The sequence below is a fragment of the Bacillus rossius genome, chromosome 12 (genome assembly GCF_032445375.1).
Source record: "Bacillus rossius redtenbacheri isolate Brsri chromosome 12, Brsri_v3, whole genome shotgun sequence".
NCBI classification, from domain to species: Eukaryota; Metazoa; Arthropoda; class Insecta; order Phasmatodea; family Bacillidae; genus Bacillus; species Bacillus rossius.
In genome coordinates, this window is record NC_086339.1 from 22241495 (window position 1) to 22257857 (window position 16363).

General features: G+C 35.9%; 1 protein-coding gene across 1 annotated transcript in view; it reads left to right on the forward strand.

Annotated features, from left to right (window-relative positions):
• The window catches only part of LOC134537269 (hemicentin-2), a 141992-nt gene that overhangs the window by 110060 nt on the left and 15569 nt on the right, over window positions 1-16363 (forward strand). The window contains exon 6 of the mRNA XM_063377541.1: window positions 15011-15186. Within this exon, the coding sequence (XP_063233611.1) occupies window positions 15011-15186 (176 nt within the window). The remainder of the gene's footprint in view (window positions 1-15010; window positions 15187-16363) is intronic.

Consider the following 16363-nt stretch of genomic DNA (forward strand, 5'->3'; position numbering starts at 1 on the left):
ACTACAAGAAAGATATTGTAATTTTGTACAACACAAGGCTATGTTTTTTTTTTTTTTTTTTTAAGAATATTGGCGCTTAATTTTATATTTCATTCGATGTTTCATTCAAGTATACTTTATTTAAACCATGGAAAAATGATTGAATATTCAACCATTTGACTTTATTTTGTTGTATCGTGCTCATTATGTGCGCAGTTAATACTGGAAAGCTAGTCAAGGAACGGTTTACAAATAACTTTCAGCTATACGAGGGACTGGGACACCACAAAGCATAAATGCCCGGGTAATAGTCCTAACCCAGTATTACTGCGAACACTCTTTTGTAGTGTTACAGTTGTTTTCATTTAAATGTGCAAAATTTACAAACATCTGTAATAATTACATAAATATAGTTCTGTTCCATTTGATGTAGGAAACGAACCGGGAATTTAAAATCGAATTTTGGTTATTTTCGGTACTTTCGGGACTCGACATCGACAGCATTAAATTTCTTTTTTTTTTTTTTTTTTTATCGCGCGCTAAGGGTACTTTTCAGTCGCCGGTCTGTGTTCGGACTGCTGTGTGCTAGTTGGTCCCTGTGGTTGTCAAGCCAATATTCTTTAAATAACCATTTTTGTCTTTTAATTTTGTTATGAAAATAATAAATGTTATTTTTAGTTAATTAATTCTGTGATTTTGCATGTGTGGAAACGATGTGTTAAAACCGGGACAGCAAGCAACCATGTTAAACACCTAGGCCGCTGTGCCGTTGGCCATAGTGAAACATAACCAGTATATAAAACTGTGCTTAAAATTTTTAATTTGTTTTTTCTTTTTTTTTCGGAATTGGCCGGCCAGTGCGCTTTATTATTTTAAGGGCGCCGTTTGTCCGGGCACACGCGCGGTTTACAGAGATTCAGGAAAAACAACGTTATTTCAAAACTACTTCAGATATCTCTGCTTACGAAAAGCATTTAAGAAATCGCTGAGGGCCAAAAAGTGCTTTTGAATTCGAATTAAGTTTTAAAAATTATTTTTTTGAAGAGTTAAATTGGTTTTTAAAAAAACGTGTTTTTAGAGTAATGTTAAGGCGTTAAACAACCGGTACAGCTTCTTGAAAGCCTCTTGAGGGACTTGCATTACACTTTTATCTTCATTACTACACCATATAATGTTACGGTCACAGGTAGAAATTCACAGTTATCCTGTGACGACGAGAAGACTGCGCGCCAATTCCGAGCTTTGAGCTAAAAATACCAGCGGGCGTCGCGCAAAATCATCCCGCCTCACCAACACACATACACCCCGACCAGACGACCCCCCCCCCCTTAAGGGGTGAACACCCTTAAGGTATACCAATAATACACCGAGTCTCATCCCGAAGTGAACTCCTCCAAGTCTTACCCTCCCCTTGTTTGTGGTACCTCTGCTATTGGCTCGTAACTCATCTGGAGGACTCTTGAGCCAGTGAGGAATCTTCAACCCACGCTGTGTCGGATCACAGGCTGATATGATGGGACGTCCCAAAATACAGCAGCCAATGAGTGGGTGGCTTGCGCCTGAGTGATTTTGTAGCTGTGGAGCCCATCCTGGAGGTCATTGAACCCGCGAATTTTTTTTTCCCCTGGTCCCTAGCGACAAGATCTTCGTGCGTCAGAGATTCCTTCCTTGGAACTGGCAACCGTGTGGAAGAGAAGCTGTTGCCTTATTTCACCAGGCCATTCATGAGGCGTTTCCTTCCGCACTGAATGACTTTGATTCGTGTACCAACAGTAATGTGTACCTAAAAGAAACGCAACTAGTCACGAAACAAAATGTGGTTTTATCTAAGGTATTCGTAACCGGGTACCGATTTTCAGAACAAGGAACTAGTCTTCAACGGAAACCTCTAGTTTCAGTTCTAGGTAGTTTTCTTTTTTTTATTATTATTAATGGTGCAGCAGTCGGTGATTGAATTGGTATTAATTAGTTTTGAAAGGTTAAACGTGTTTTAGTGACCAAAAGTAAAAAGATTAAAATTTGTGTTACAAATTTTTTTTTCTAATGTGAAAAAGTCATTTTATTCTCAGCCTTACTCTCAATATTTAACTTTGAGGACCGAAAAAAAAAAAACATTTCAAAAAATAATCGTTTTAACGCATGCGAAACTACAGAATTATTAACTTAAAATAACATTTATTATTTTCATAACAAAATTAAAAGACAAAAATGGTTATCTAAATAATATTGGCTTGACAGCTACAGGCAGTAACACGCAAACAGCAGTCCGAACACAGACCGGCTACTGAAAAGCCCGCAACACTCGCCTCGCCAGAGGAGAGTTTCAAATGAAAGTAACCTTAAGGAGCAATAAAAAACGAAATTTCGTGCTGTCGATATCGATTCCCGAAAGTACCGAAAGAACCAGGATTCGATTTTAAATTCCCCGGTTCTTTTCCTACATCGAAAGTACCGGGGATTGCCGGTACTTTCGGGGACCGGGATTTCCCGGTTCTGAACCCTAAGTTTTAGCTCTCAGCTAGTCTCAAAATCTTTTCGCGGAGAGAAGAAAAATCACACATTGCTCTAATCATACGTATTCAGGTTATTTTCTGATTGGTCGTTCGGGACTTGTTTAATGACTCACTGTAAATGCCATTGAAACGCATAACGGTACGTGCATTCTAGAATATCTCCAAATTACAAAGGGAACTGTGCAGGTGTTTGGAGCATAATGCGTAGAGACCTGTAAAATTCGCGGATTCATTTCGCGATAGGATAGAGTCCAAATACTTTTGACATTATTTTGCTCCAGTGATTGGGCCACAGTTTATCTGAAGGACTCTGGGCCAATGAAAAATCTTTAACAGAAGAATTAGCGAATCACGATAATTCCAGTCAACAGGTGTTACGAGTCTGTAACCAATCAGCAGATGTAATTTGCACGAGTGCGTAGAGGATCATGGAGTCTATCCTTTAGGGATTTGAAATCGCGAATTTTACAGGTATCTAATAATGCGTAGTAACATGTTTAGAGGAAATCAAATAGGAAGCATTAAATGCAAGAGGGCCATAGTGATGAGCTCACACGAGAAGTTCTGAAATAACGGTAGTTGACCAGACTCTGATTCGTTCGTGCCTGCCTGCGTTCCCACAGCCGCAGCGACGACCGGGGTTGTACACGGGGCAGGGCGGGGCGGGGCAGGAGAATATGTCCTCGCTCGAAGGCGAGGGTTCATTTGGAACGTGCCCAGATTAGAGCGAGGGATTCTGGGAAATGTTAATTTGAGCGCGAGGCCTACCAGCTTGGGGGGGTTGCGGGCTGGGGCCCTTTCCTCCTGACGTACCACCCACTTCGGGTTCCAGTATGTATGTATATCTCTGAGGTGTTCAATACCGTCAGTGGCGCACACCGGCCCGTGTCTTTGGGCGGTTGTGTGTCAGGAGGTGGAAGGGGTCAGGTCATAGAGATAGAAACAGAGAGGAGAGAGAGAGATAGGCTACGGTTTCGGCGCCGCGCCCAGTTCATTTGCATGCAAATCAAGGGCAAATAATCAGGCCCAATATCGTCCACCTCTGTGGCTTTTGTTTGCGACTCTCTCCTACGGGCTCTACCCCCCCTCCCCCCCACCTTTTGCCTCCTCACTTCCTCCTCCGTTTCCCCCTTCGTCGCAATCACATCTTCCTTTCCCCCCGGCGATCTTCCAAGAGGTCAGACTTTGGACAATGTTACAAATTTTTACCCACAAATTATTCGAGGATCTTCGTGATTTTACGAACATATTGAACTTACGGACACAGAGTTCGCTTGTTCCAAACACGAATCCAAAAGAACTTTCTTAGTGTATTAAAAAAAACATTCGAAAAAGTTAAGTCTACAGCAATAACACCCCTTCTGTTGCCTTTCACTAGAACGAAACTTACTGCCCGCAAGTCAAAATACGGCGTAGTGTCTACGAAGATTCAGTTATTTGAAATCTCGAAGATCTCTTCGTTTATTTGTAGTAACTTCTTCGCTGTAAAGTCCATAAATCGTCTCTTAATTTCTCACAGTGTAGCAAGGCTCACACGCCGTGCTGGTCATTTAATGTTCATGTCATTAGAAAAGACCAGAAAAATTCGTGGATCCATTTCAAGACAGGCTAAAATTCAAATACGTACAACTTTTAGCTGCTTCTGCTACAGGCTCACTGTTAGTCTGGACGACTCTGGGCCAAAGAGAAACCTTCAACCAAATAAGTATCAAATCACAGACAAACCAGTTGAGACGACTCACATGTCTCAGGCCAATGACACGAGTACACATAGAACTGTGTAGTTCACCATGAAAGACATCGAAACTGCGAATTTATGAAGTGAGACCTCTTTGGACGCGATGGGAGTAAAATTTCAAGGCCGAATTTTAATGCAACGTATTTTTAAACAGTGTTATATGAGTATTGTGTTAGCTGTGTAACCAAATATTTTTGCTGGTGTAATGCTTTTCACGCTTTAGTTTGACAGTGGTAATTATTTGTCGCGAATTATTATTTGATAAACTAAATCACACACCGTATTATTATTATTATTATTATTATTATTATTATTATTATTATTATGAGCCCACGAGCGTGTTAACATATTGAGTCCAACTAAGAATAAGCTAGTTAAAAAAAGTTTAAACAAATCCTGTGCGTAGAATATTTTTTTTTCACTTTGTGGCAGGTAATATGGTTATAATGTAAATAATTACCGTGAGGTATGTCCGGGCCGTTTAGTTTTCGCGTCGCGGTGCGGCGGACATGTTGTCATTGTTCATTCATTCGACGTAAGAACAATATCAATGCCTATAAATATATAGTAGTATGTCTATGTAGCCTATTTATGAATCTGTTGCACTATAACTCAATGTTAAGGTGATATTTGCAGAACTACGAAATCAGTCTAGAAAAATGCTTGATCACATCTAATCTATACATAATATAAAATTAAATTAAAAACTAGTTTATTATAATCAGGTCTAGCATTGGTAATTAGTAAAAAAAATTGTTTATAGTTTGAGTATTTAAAAATTGAGTAATATTTGTTGTTAATTAATAAATATTGATTGATCAATAATTATTGATAACCTGAGCAGTATTTTTTAAATGAGTAATTATATTGTTAATTCATTATTATTTATAAAAATTATATTCTTTCTCTGTTTATATTTCGCTGCCATTTTACTCCTTACGATATACTTACGAGTCGAGGTTTGAATTGCCAAAGAAGTTTCACTTCTATCACTTGAATTACACGCGCTCTTTTTTTTTTTCCAGTCCCTAGTCATGTATGTCAGTTAAGGTCCATTCCTGTAAATCTATCACAATATTTTTTTTTTTTTTTTTTTTTTTTTGCATTTTAGATTTTAACGTGAAATTTTTTCAACAGATTTTGACCAAACACTATCTAATAACGGTAAAAAAAATTCACGCAAGTGTTCACGATTATTATCACTTACGTTACCTTTCCGCGGCTCGAAAAATAACATAGTATATGATGAGTAAATCCGTGATCCAGTGACAGCATTTAATACGAGCACGTGTGGCAGGAGTGTGGGCGAGAGGCCAGCAGCTGGGGGTCCGCCATCTTGGAGCTGTGACGTCACGGCCGCCATTTTGGATGGCGGGACCTCTCATGGTTGTGGCTTTGGATCCCGGTCGCCCTCCTGGACTACAAAATTCCACCACCTTGGATCCTCATAATTTCCACATTCTCGGACATACGGAATTAAATATTTAAAATAGTGTCTTCAAACGCAATATTTTTCGTAATGCCCTCAAATTCACACTACACTTTGTCAGTGTCCCGTAATCTGTAACTTAGAAAAATTGCGATTGATTCTGTAAAGGTATTTTAATACTTTGTATGTATTTTGTGTAATTCCTTAACATGGGGAAGCCGTATTTAATAACTATTATATTGAAATTCCTTTCAATAATGCAAGAAATATATTCGCGTTTTACAGGCGCTATACCATTGTCACCTAAACGAGCACTGCATCTCATATATTCCGGTATTCTGTAAAAATCAAAGAAGCAAATAACAGTTTTCGTGCGTACTCATATATGATATATTCGAGTAGGTATGATAAAACGTCTCAGCGTTTATGTGAAGGAACATAAAAAGTTAAAATTTTATTTCCGCATGCCCTTGTATAGCAAATTTATCACACAGGCTCTTTTTCGTTATCTCTTTTTAAATGTGCACTTAAGATATTCCTCGTTATTTTCAAATGAATGAATTTTCTTCGCAATGGAGATTCGTACAAGTATTTTCAAATACAACCCAACCAATGCAGTAAGGCAAATTTTTAAAAAGTTGAATAAATTTAAACTGTATTTCCCAAGTTTGGTGGGTTATTTCTATCTTATGTTTTTTTTTTTTTTTAAGTCGTACTGTAAGGAAAACATTTTACGTCGAATATGGCCGTGCACTGCTAGAAGAACTTTCCAGGAACTATGCATGCATTTTAAGTGCCTTTGCTCGGATCAGATAAGAAATAAGGACAAAAAGAATGCCCTGTGTATCCTATGCGCTCATCCGAGGCAGTAGCCAATTTCCCCCCGTCGTGAGCGAGACATGGCGGGGGAATATTGGATTTTCCCGATTTTCTCGAAAGTTGCGTTACGTCCGAAGGCACGGGAGACAGCCTGGCTGAGCAAAATACATAACGTATTCTGATTTTAACAGGAGGTATTATTCTCATTTGAGTTCCAACTGTGTGATTTATTGTAGGTTTAACCGATTATTTGTATGAACTTAATTACTATATGCATTCGTACAAACAAGCGTGTAAGTTCACTATTGAATGGTATATCTCAAAGATATTTTCATATTAATTTTAAAATGTAGTATTCCTTTTTTGGCCTAACCAAAAAAATTCAAAGCCTCATTAAAGTTTTAAAAAACGAATAATATTTAATTTTTTAATCATTAGTATGTCTATGCGGAAATCGACGAATGTCTCAATGATGAATATAAGAATTTTAAGAAAGTTATTTTCCCAATTTTGGTACATTATTTTCGTAGTTGAAGTCAAGTTTTTCAGTGTTTTTTTTCTTTGGGTTTGGTAAATAATTCGCAACTTTCCCCTTTTGATGTACTACCACTTTTCAACAACTTTGAAGAGTAATATCAAAAAAAAAATCTTGAAATAGCTATTTACGAGTTTAAAGTAAATCTAAAAGAGAGAATCTATTTTAACCGACTTCGAAAGAAAGAGTAATTTCTCAATTCGTCTGTGTGTATATATATATTTTAATGTATGGTCGGTCATAATTTTTTTGATTATAAACCGATTTTAATGATTCTTGTTGCGTTGGGTTCAATATAGCTCCAAGGTGGTCCCATTTTAATTTCATTTCTATTTAAACTTGTACTTCGAAGATACACCAGGGAACTCATCTAAATCATATATGAAATGTATAGCGATTGAGGTATTGTTAGGTTTATGCAAATCCCAAAACAAGGTGGTTACATAACTATTGTCAATGACGTACTGGTCTGGACCGGAATTGGACTACGAAGGTTAAAGACAAATGTGTAGGTTGAGTTATTATGGATATTATACCAATACTATTAATACCTAACTAGAGAACTAATCAGAAATATATCGGAACTCTTTAGCAAAAAAAATAACATCATAAATAAAGTGAACTGATTTATTGTGTGTGGATTACGCAATTTTTAATATATGTTATAAGCAAAACAGGATAATTTGCTAGTATGTAATGACAAATCCAGGACGAAGTTAAACTTCGCAGACGTATCATTTCGTGACTGCCCAGCTTAGAATCAAAGATAACATTCGGCGCTCAACGTCTTCGTATCCTTTATGAAATGTTGCAACAACAAGAGTTATCGCAACCAAGCCACCATCATCTTTAATTCTGCGTCCAATCGTATCATCATAAAATTTCATTAATTCAAATTCAGCTAATTCGCCTTCTTCGATTTGTTCTCTCTGAAGAGCAGGAAACTTTAATTTCTTGACAATCCCTATTGCTGCATTTACAAGCCGGTCTGAGCCCCGATATATTTCGCCTTAGCATGACCCGGAATTCTTTAGCCAACTTCAGCGTTGATAATAAACCTCTGCCGTTATTGATATCTTTCGGAACGACAATGTTTGGTGGCGTCCTTCCATAAGTGGCTATTTCACGAGACTCATCCACAGCCTGTACGGTGTAAACTCTGCGTGTTATCGCATTTGCTGCTGTCACGGTACCTTTGTAAGAATCCACTTGTTTCACAATGGGATGGATTCTAACTGCGACTCCGTCAGAAAACTCCCCTGTTAAAGATATTATGCGACGTCCATGTAGCAATGGCATCTGATTGGTAGTTTATTCACAGAAACTCGCAAATTAATAATCAGATCGATGAATACACTATCGTTTCGTTGGCACATATTTATTGTAAGCTCGCAAAATGAAAACTAATGCTACAAATTATTTATGTTGCAAAACATTATGGTTGTAAAAAACCACCAGTGATCTTTGACAGGAGGCTGTTACATAATGACACCAAAGAGAAAGATGTTAACCCCGCCAAATAATTTCTTCTTGTTTATAAATTTATGTAGACGTAAATGGATAGTTCTTAAATTCTCGTAGAAGTCCATTGCAATGTTGTCAGTGACTAGCCAGTTTATATGGCGCCACTTGCGTCTAATTGAAGATTCTATCCACATTAAAAAAAAAATAATTATTACATATTAAAAATATGTTACTAATTACAATAAACGAAAAAACAATTAAGTATCAATTTGGTGTACAAACCATTTTTTTTTTGCTTTTTAGTGAACTTATGTTACTTTTGTATATTTTGAAATCGGTTTTTTTTTAAGTTTTTTTTAGTTTATAAGGCATTCAATAATTCCCTAAAAGGTTTTCATCTTCTTTCAACCCCTGGAAGTGTATTTTAGGCTGTTAGCATTGAAGTAAAATGCAGTAGTCATATTTAACCTTATGAGATATTGGAAATTTTCTCAAAATATAATATATAGGTATAAAAATTTAACCTTTGTCTTCCATTACAGACAGACTTTGAAAAATCCTTAATTATGATGTTTAGGTATTTTTATGAGATTATATTTTTCGCATCAATTCTTGAATCTCTATTGTTCAACTGATATTCCCCTGAAGACCCATTTTATTGTAAATATTTTTAAGGGAGGTATTTTAATTAGCGCCCAGTGCAAGTTATTTTTTTTCTCTTTGTATTTTTCACTGAGGAATTTAACGTGTAGTCAATAAATTAGAATTTTAGACAGCGAACATAGAAAGAAAGAAAAACAAATAAAACCTTAGTCACCGAAGCGCAGGCCTATTTTATTTACTGAACTCTAACGTTGGAGTTAATTTTTTTTTTTTACCCCTGGGCAACGACGCCGTGTTGGTAATTCTAAACAGTTAGTCGCGTGACTGAACCGGCGTCACTGTGACGTCAATCACGGCGCGACGGACATGCATCAATGTCTGTTGATCCTGCCACGTGTGCGCAGAGGAGCTTAGAACGGGCGCACGACACGACAGAAGCAACAAATACCCATGTGTACAGAGAGAGATGCGAGTGGGAACATATTCCTGTCCTTTTTATTCCATTACCAACATAGATAAATTTCTGTGTGTTTTATTTGGTTCTGTTCGAATTAAAAAGTTTATAACATATAGTTGTGTGTTTCTCTGAAACTATAATCAGTATGGTAAATTTTCCTGTTTTTTGCGGAAAATTTTGTGGTGAGTCACCGGCACCGGAAAATTTCCCCAATAATATATTTTTTTTTTTTCGGTTTACTAACATTTCCCTAACCATGAGGAAATACGTGATTCTCAATCTTCGTGAACATTAATAAAGAAAAAGTAAAATTCCGTATACAAATATTTCATATTTTTACATTAATTTAGTTTTTTTTAAATCAAGAACAAATTGTAAAATTTTACCTAAATGTTTCTATAAAACCACATTGTGGTCGAATTTACATCATAAATTACAAAAACAAAAGTGTTAAAATCGCACATTAGGATGTGAATGTGAAAACTCACTTAACATAAATATAAAATTAATGAATGTGCCATTTTTATCACTACGCTGTAGTAATTGTAAATTTGCACAATATTTTTTTTTTGCAAGAGAAAATTTTACAACTACAGTTTCTGCATGCACATTGACAAAATCTCATTAAAATTACATATATATTTATTACTTCAACACATTGTTAAATTCAGCTACTAGTGCATAAACCATTTATTTTTGTTTAATAAGTGTGAATAATGGTTGAGAGCTCCTACATTTCACTCAGTTCAACAGAAATGCTAGTTTAAGCATTAAATGTTTTAGTTTTAAATTACAAAAAAAAATTAAACTGTTTTGTTAGAATTACAATTTCAAGCATTGCAGATCTGTGTAAATTTATTAAGTTGTACGCAAAATTGACTGGCATAACTAGAAAATTCTCACGTGCATTGCACGTGTTAATTTACATACCACGAAGTAAAAATTCATGAAAATTTATGGCAAACTTACCACATCATAGAAATTTTTCTTACGCATTTGGTAGTAGTTTTACTTATACATATTTTTTTAATTACTTGAATATCATAAGTGTAAAAGTAACACTGACATCAGTTGAAACACTATTCCTCCATTGGCTACATAATGTGTGTGTATATATATATATATATATATATATATATATATATATATATACACCCGTGCTCAAAGTATATATATATACACACACACATTTTACTTTAAGCACGGGTACACAGAGACTGACAAAGAATCTGAAACATTCTGCGTTACGTTTGTCAGGATTTTCTGAAACCCCAAAGTCCACATAATTAGAATAGCAGGAACCACACTGGCAAATATTTTGAACAAGCAATAATTCCTTCGTATTACGTTTTTAAAGGTTTTTGTAAAAAAAAAAAAAGATGAAAATTTGTCAGTTTTCTCGCACCTAATTATTTTTATATAAAATTGAGCTTCTGGGACATATAAGGACCAAATGACAAAAATCATTTTAACTCACATATAAAAGAATGCGTTTGGTTACACGACGAACAGTATGTTTGATGATATAGGCCTATGTACCTATTCGTTAGCCATTTTTAATATTTAAAGTTTATTAATTCATTAAATTAATAAGAAGTAGAACTTTAAATTGGCTTGCGAGATGCAGTGCAAGATTTTGTTTCGAATTACTGCTTACGCAACGATTTTGCATGCATAGAAAACTTCAAAAATTTGCAGCACTCATTGTTCACTAGAATCCTCACGAACACTAACTCAAAAATACCAGTCATAAAATTAGACCTGCAATAAGCAGATGTGAAAGTATTTATTAACCATTTGTATAACTAATTATGAACATACATCTTTTCTTACTATAAACTTACCTCAATGATAATCCTAAAATATTACATTTTTAAGAAAACGAGGAAAATATGCTTGTGCGTTGTCATCCACAAAAGAAAACCTTAAATTCCTTAGCATTTTTTGCCAAAATTTTTAATAAGCTATTGCCAGGTTATTAATTTTACCACTGCATGGAAAAATTCTTTCTGCTCATTTTTATATGATGAATCATAACATTTCTAATATTATAAATGTTATTATTTTTGCAGGAATGTTGAGAATCTGTCGAGAGATTAACCAAAGCAAATGAGAAACATTTCTTGAAAATTGGTACATTTTTCTATCGAGATATATAAATTGTAATAAAAGAAGGTTACAATTTGTGGATGGGAACTGGAGAGATGTAAAATAAACTTCTGCGTAACGATGTTACAAATCTCATTTCAATAAAGAAATAAGGACATAGTCTGTGACCCAATAATGGTGTGCGCCTTATATATATATATGTTTTTAATTAAACGTAGCATATATACATATATATAAACATACAGTTTTTGCTGTGTACTGAAGATACTTTTTTTTTTCGAATTTAACGAATTTAATATTTTTTACAACGCATTAGTTGTGCAAGGTTCATTGTTGATTTCCTTTAGCAGTTGTCTACTTATTATAGCTTAAAGTAATACTTACGAATTAATCATGATTTAGAAACAAACTATAACAATTAATTTACTAAATATTTCGCTCTATATGCTTATGATATTATTTCGTAATCAATGTTTTATCAAAAATGATATTAATAAACGGAACAATATATTTTGTATTATACAGTAAAATAATATTTGAAAAATTAACATACACTATTTAAAAACTTTTTGTACTGCTCATTTATCTTTTAAGAATGATTTGTACGATTTCCATACATTTTACTTTGTTTAAGTAAACTACGTGCTTTAGTGTCATAAAATATGTGCTTGCTGCTTACATTCACTATTCGCAGCAAACTGTTGATTGCATTTTAATGTTATTGAAGCTAAGAATGTTTACAGTCCTTGCCTATCAAGTAATCAATCAAACAAACTTTTGCAATTAAAAAGGAACGTGAACATTTTCGTTGTTTTGAAATGCCAGATAGCTGTATTTTGAAACATGTTAGATTTTTTAAAGTTTTTAATTATTTCCATCAAAAAAATCATATTTTAAGGATGAACTAAATATGTATGTACAATGTTATTAAGTTTGACATTTATTTCAATGAAAAGGGTGCAGTAACTGTCTAAAGTTTAATCAAAATAATGTACTCATACAATTTATCCAGCTCCTTAATGTAAATATCAGCTGTAATCAAAGTTTTCACATCAAAATATCACACATGTACCTACCAGTAATCAGTTTTTAACTATGTGTAATTTAAAACTTTAGTCCTACTTCTGATACACTGTCTGGATCTGTAGGCGATACAAACTTCAGCAGGAATTAAAAATAAAAAATCACATTTTTTTAATAACTTTATAAGTCACTCAATGACGGACGCATGAATGTACCATTCCGCAAGGTGTTTCTTAATACCTCCTTACAAAATCCTTAAGCGTGAAAGATACCTGGATTATAAATCTTTAATGATTTTTATATATTAGCGGGCATGTAATATTGTTTTCTTTAGCTAGATAAATGAAAGAGTGGCTGGCTGGCTGATAGTGGAGTGCTCTGGAATGGAGTAGACGGCATCTTGCCGAAGGGCGTAAATGGAGGCTGCTCTGAGACCTGCTCTGTCAGCCCTTACTACAGAGGGATTTCTTTTTGAGTCGTGTTCTATTTAGTAGTAGTATTTTTATATTAACTCTTTTAACTGCATTCTCTTTTCAATGTGTTGTAGATGATTGCTTGGCTATCCGCGTCTACCCTTCACGTTTGATTTTTTTCCTTTTATTTTCCATCTATTTTATGTTGTTTGTTTACGTATTTGTCCGATATTAGTATGGTTCCAGCCAATTTTTGGATCATATCGGTTGGCCGGTACTGAACAAATGTATAAATGCATATAAAAAAATTATGAGAATGAAGTGTTTGTAAGTATTTTTTTTATATTTTTGTTTGGCGCATTTTAAGGCGTACACGCATTCTCTTACACTGAACTATGAGACATAAACAACATAGGATTAAGATATCTAGGAATAAAACATGAAATTACATACTGACAAAATACAGCAGTTATAATGAATTTAACATCCAAGTTTAGTACTAACATAACCCATATAAAAATATTGTACTGAATGTAAAAATTGTAAAATAGAATAAAATAATGAACTTTAAACATATTAAATATTGTTTAAATATAAAAAATATTAAAATGTAATTAAAATTCTTATTATAATACTTTCATTCTCTCGCACACATAAGTTTTTCATTCATTCAGTATTCCATTGGTTATGTATCCGTGAATTCAGAGAGCCAATTTGTTCAATGAAATTTTCGAAGTGAAACTTCTTTGGGCGCGATGAGAGTACAATTATAATGTTTCCGTGAAACATTGTTGTGAATCGTTTCTGACGCGAGAATAGGTACTTGGCCAAAGAGGTACAAGGATAGCACTATGCTATAATATAGTCTTCTTTGTGCGATGATTCGTCCCCCCAACCCAAAAAAAAAAAAAACATAGAACCGAGAGAGAGATATGGCTGAACGAGAGAACAAGACTGAGAATATATATATATATATATATATATATATATATATATATGTGTGTGTGTGTGTGTGTGTGTGTGTGTAATCCAGTACAGTCAGCTGTCGCGGACGTGTGTTCAATCTTATTCAACCAGCAGTGCTGTTCGTATTTCGTTCAGAGATTTCACTTATGTCATGTGTACTGAGTTACAAGCGTTTTTTTCCTCCTAACCTAAGTTCAAACTAAGTGTGTAAGGGAGGGGTCTAGGTAGGGAAGACTCTAAGTACGTCTCAGGGCAAGCCCTATACGCTCTAAACATGCGGGTTTTTAACCACGCAGAAAAGGTCACGTGCATCATGTGCTAGGAGGGGATTGGCCAGCCATGGCAGACGTTTTCGCCATGACTAACTCCCCTCACTCTTAATTCTAGACTAAAACTAGATAAGTTGGGCCCAGAACGCTCTTATTTTATTTTATTTTTAAACATCTTTGTTAGACTGGGGTGGGATGGGGAGGGATGAATGGGGGAAGCGGGTAGGGGGAGCGGAGGGGGAGGGTGTTGGTGAGGGGAAGGGGTGGTTTATGAGGGGGGAGGGGTGTTTGGCGAGGAGGGAAGGGTGGTGGGAGAGGGAGGGGGAGGGGATAAGGAGAAGAAGGGGTATAAGGAGGGTTTAAGAAGGGGGGAGGGTTTAAGAAGGGTGGAGGGAGGATTTAAGAAGGGTGGAGGGAGGGTTTAAGAAGGGTGGAGGGAGGATTTAAGAAGGGTGGAGGGAGGGTTTAAGAAGGGTGGAGGGAGGATTTAAGAAGGGTGGAGGGAGGGTTTAAGAAGGGTGGAGGGAGGATTTAAGAAGGGTGGAGGGAGGGTTTAAGAAGGGTGGAGGGAGGGTTTAAGAAGGGTGGAGGGAGGGTTTAAGAAGGGGGGAGGGAGGGGTTGTGGAGCAGGAGGGAGGGGGGAGGGGGCTGGTTTGATCTGAGACACCCCGACCGCTCTGTTGCTGTGCGCAGGCGCGCCGGAGGTGCTGCCGGCCAACCGCACGCTGTCGGCGCTGACGGGCCAGCGGCTGGCGCTGACGGTGCGCTACTGCGCCAACCCGCCCGCCTCGCAGCTGGCGTGGCTGACCCCGAGCAGGGCGCTGCGTCCCGGCGACGTGGAGGGCTCGCTCGAGGCGCACTACGTCGCGGTCAGTACGGCCCTCGACTGCATCTACTCCTTTTCTTTTGTATGCACGTCATTTTTAATAAGTTCATAACATAACCACACTTATTTTCCACAAAATATTTATTTTCTACTTCTAATCCTTCATTTTTTTGCAATGAATTTTAATACATTCCTAAAATAACAACACTTAATTGTCCATATTTTCCCCCCTTTTAAAATACATTTCCTGTTTAACTTTTTTTTTATTGAAATTAAAAGCTAATTTTTATGTAAATCTTAGCATTTAATGAAAGCATGATATCGTTTAGTATACTATCTGTGATTAGTCCGTTTTAGGTAGATTTCTAATAAAGTCTACCTATTGTAGCCGTTAACCATGATGTGAATTCCGGAAATTTTTTATATAGTTTTTGTTTCATGGTCTACTAGAGACCTCAAAACCATTGTGTGTGTGTGTATATATATATATATATATATATATATATATATATATATTCATTTATATTTATATATCCACGTTTTATGGGCACGATAACTGCCATATTTTTTTACAAATCACTTCCAAAATGTTTCATAAAACATATGTACCCTATTTTAAAACTATGTATTCTTCTTTTACAGTTTTTAGTAGCGACTCTATTCTCCAGTAATTCGCTCTAGATGAGAGATGAAGAAGCCAGCGACTAGCGTCTAAAGCAGAACCGCGTAAATCACCCTTAAGAAGTTAGTAACTGGGTGTGTGCGCAACATTTGCCATGTTAATAGTTAATCTAAAAATGAGAACATCCACCATTTCAAATCTGAATACTATAACGGATGTTGTAATGAAGTTAAAACACTAATCCTTACTAATATGTTGGTAACATCTTTAACAATGCCTACTTCATGGTGGCAGTTTTACAACAGCGAGTCCCTTTCAGTAAGTTTTTTTATCAAACTTCTAGCATTAGTCTTAACGCAGCCTCTGTTTTGCTAACCAGAGTGATAACAACTTTTCATGACACTTTTTATCAGCTTTTATTCATCACAATTTCTACGCATGTTTCACGTGAGAAATGCGGTTTACTAAAGGGCAAATTCGTAGGCAGATGTACGTAATTTGCTGTCTGCTGTTTGCAGATCACGACCATGGCCTATGGTGATGAAATAATGCCAGCATTTTCTCGTAAGCTGATTTCGAAAAATCACAAAAGGCCGTG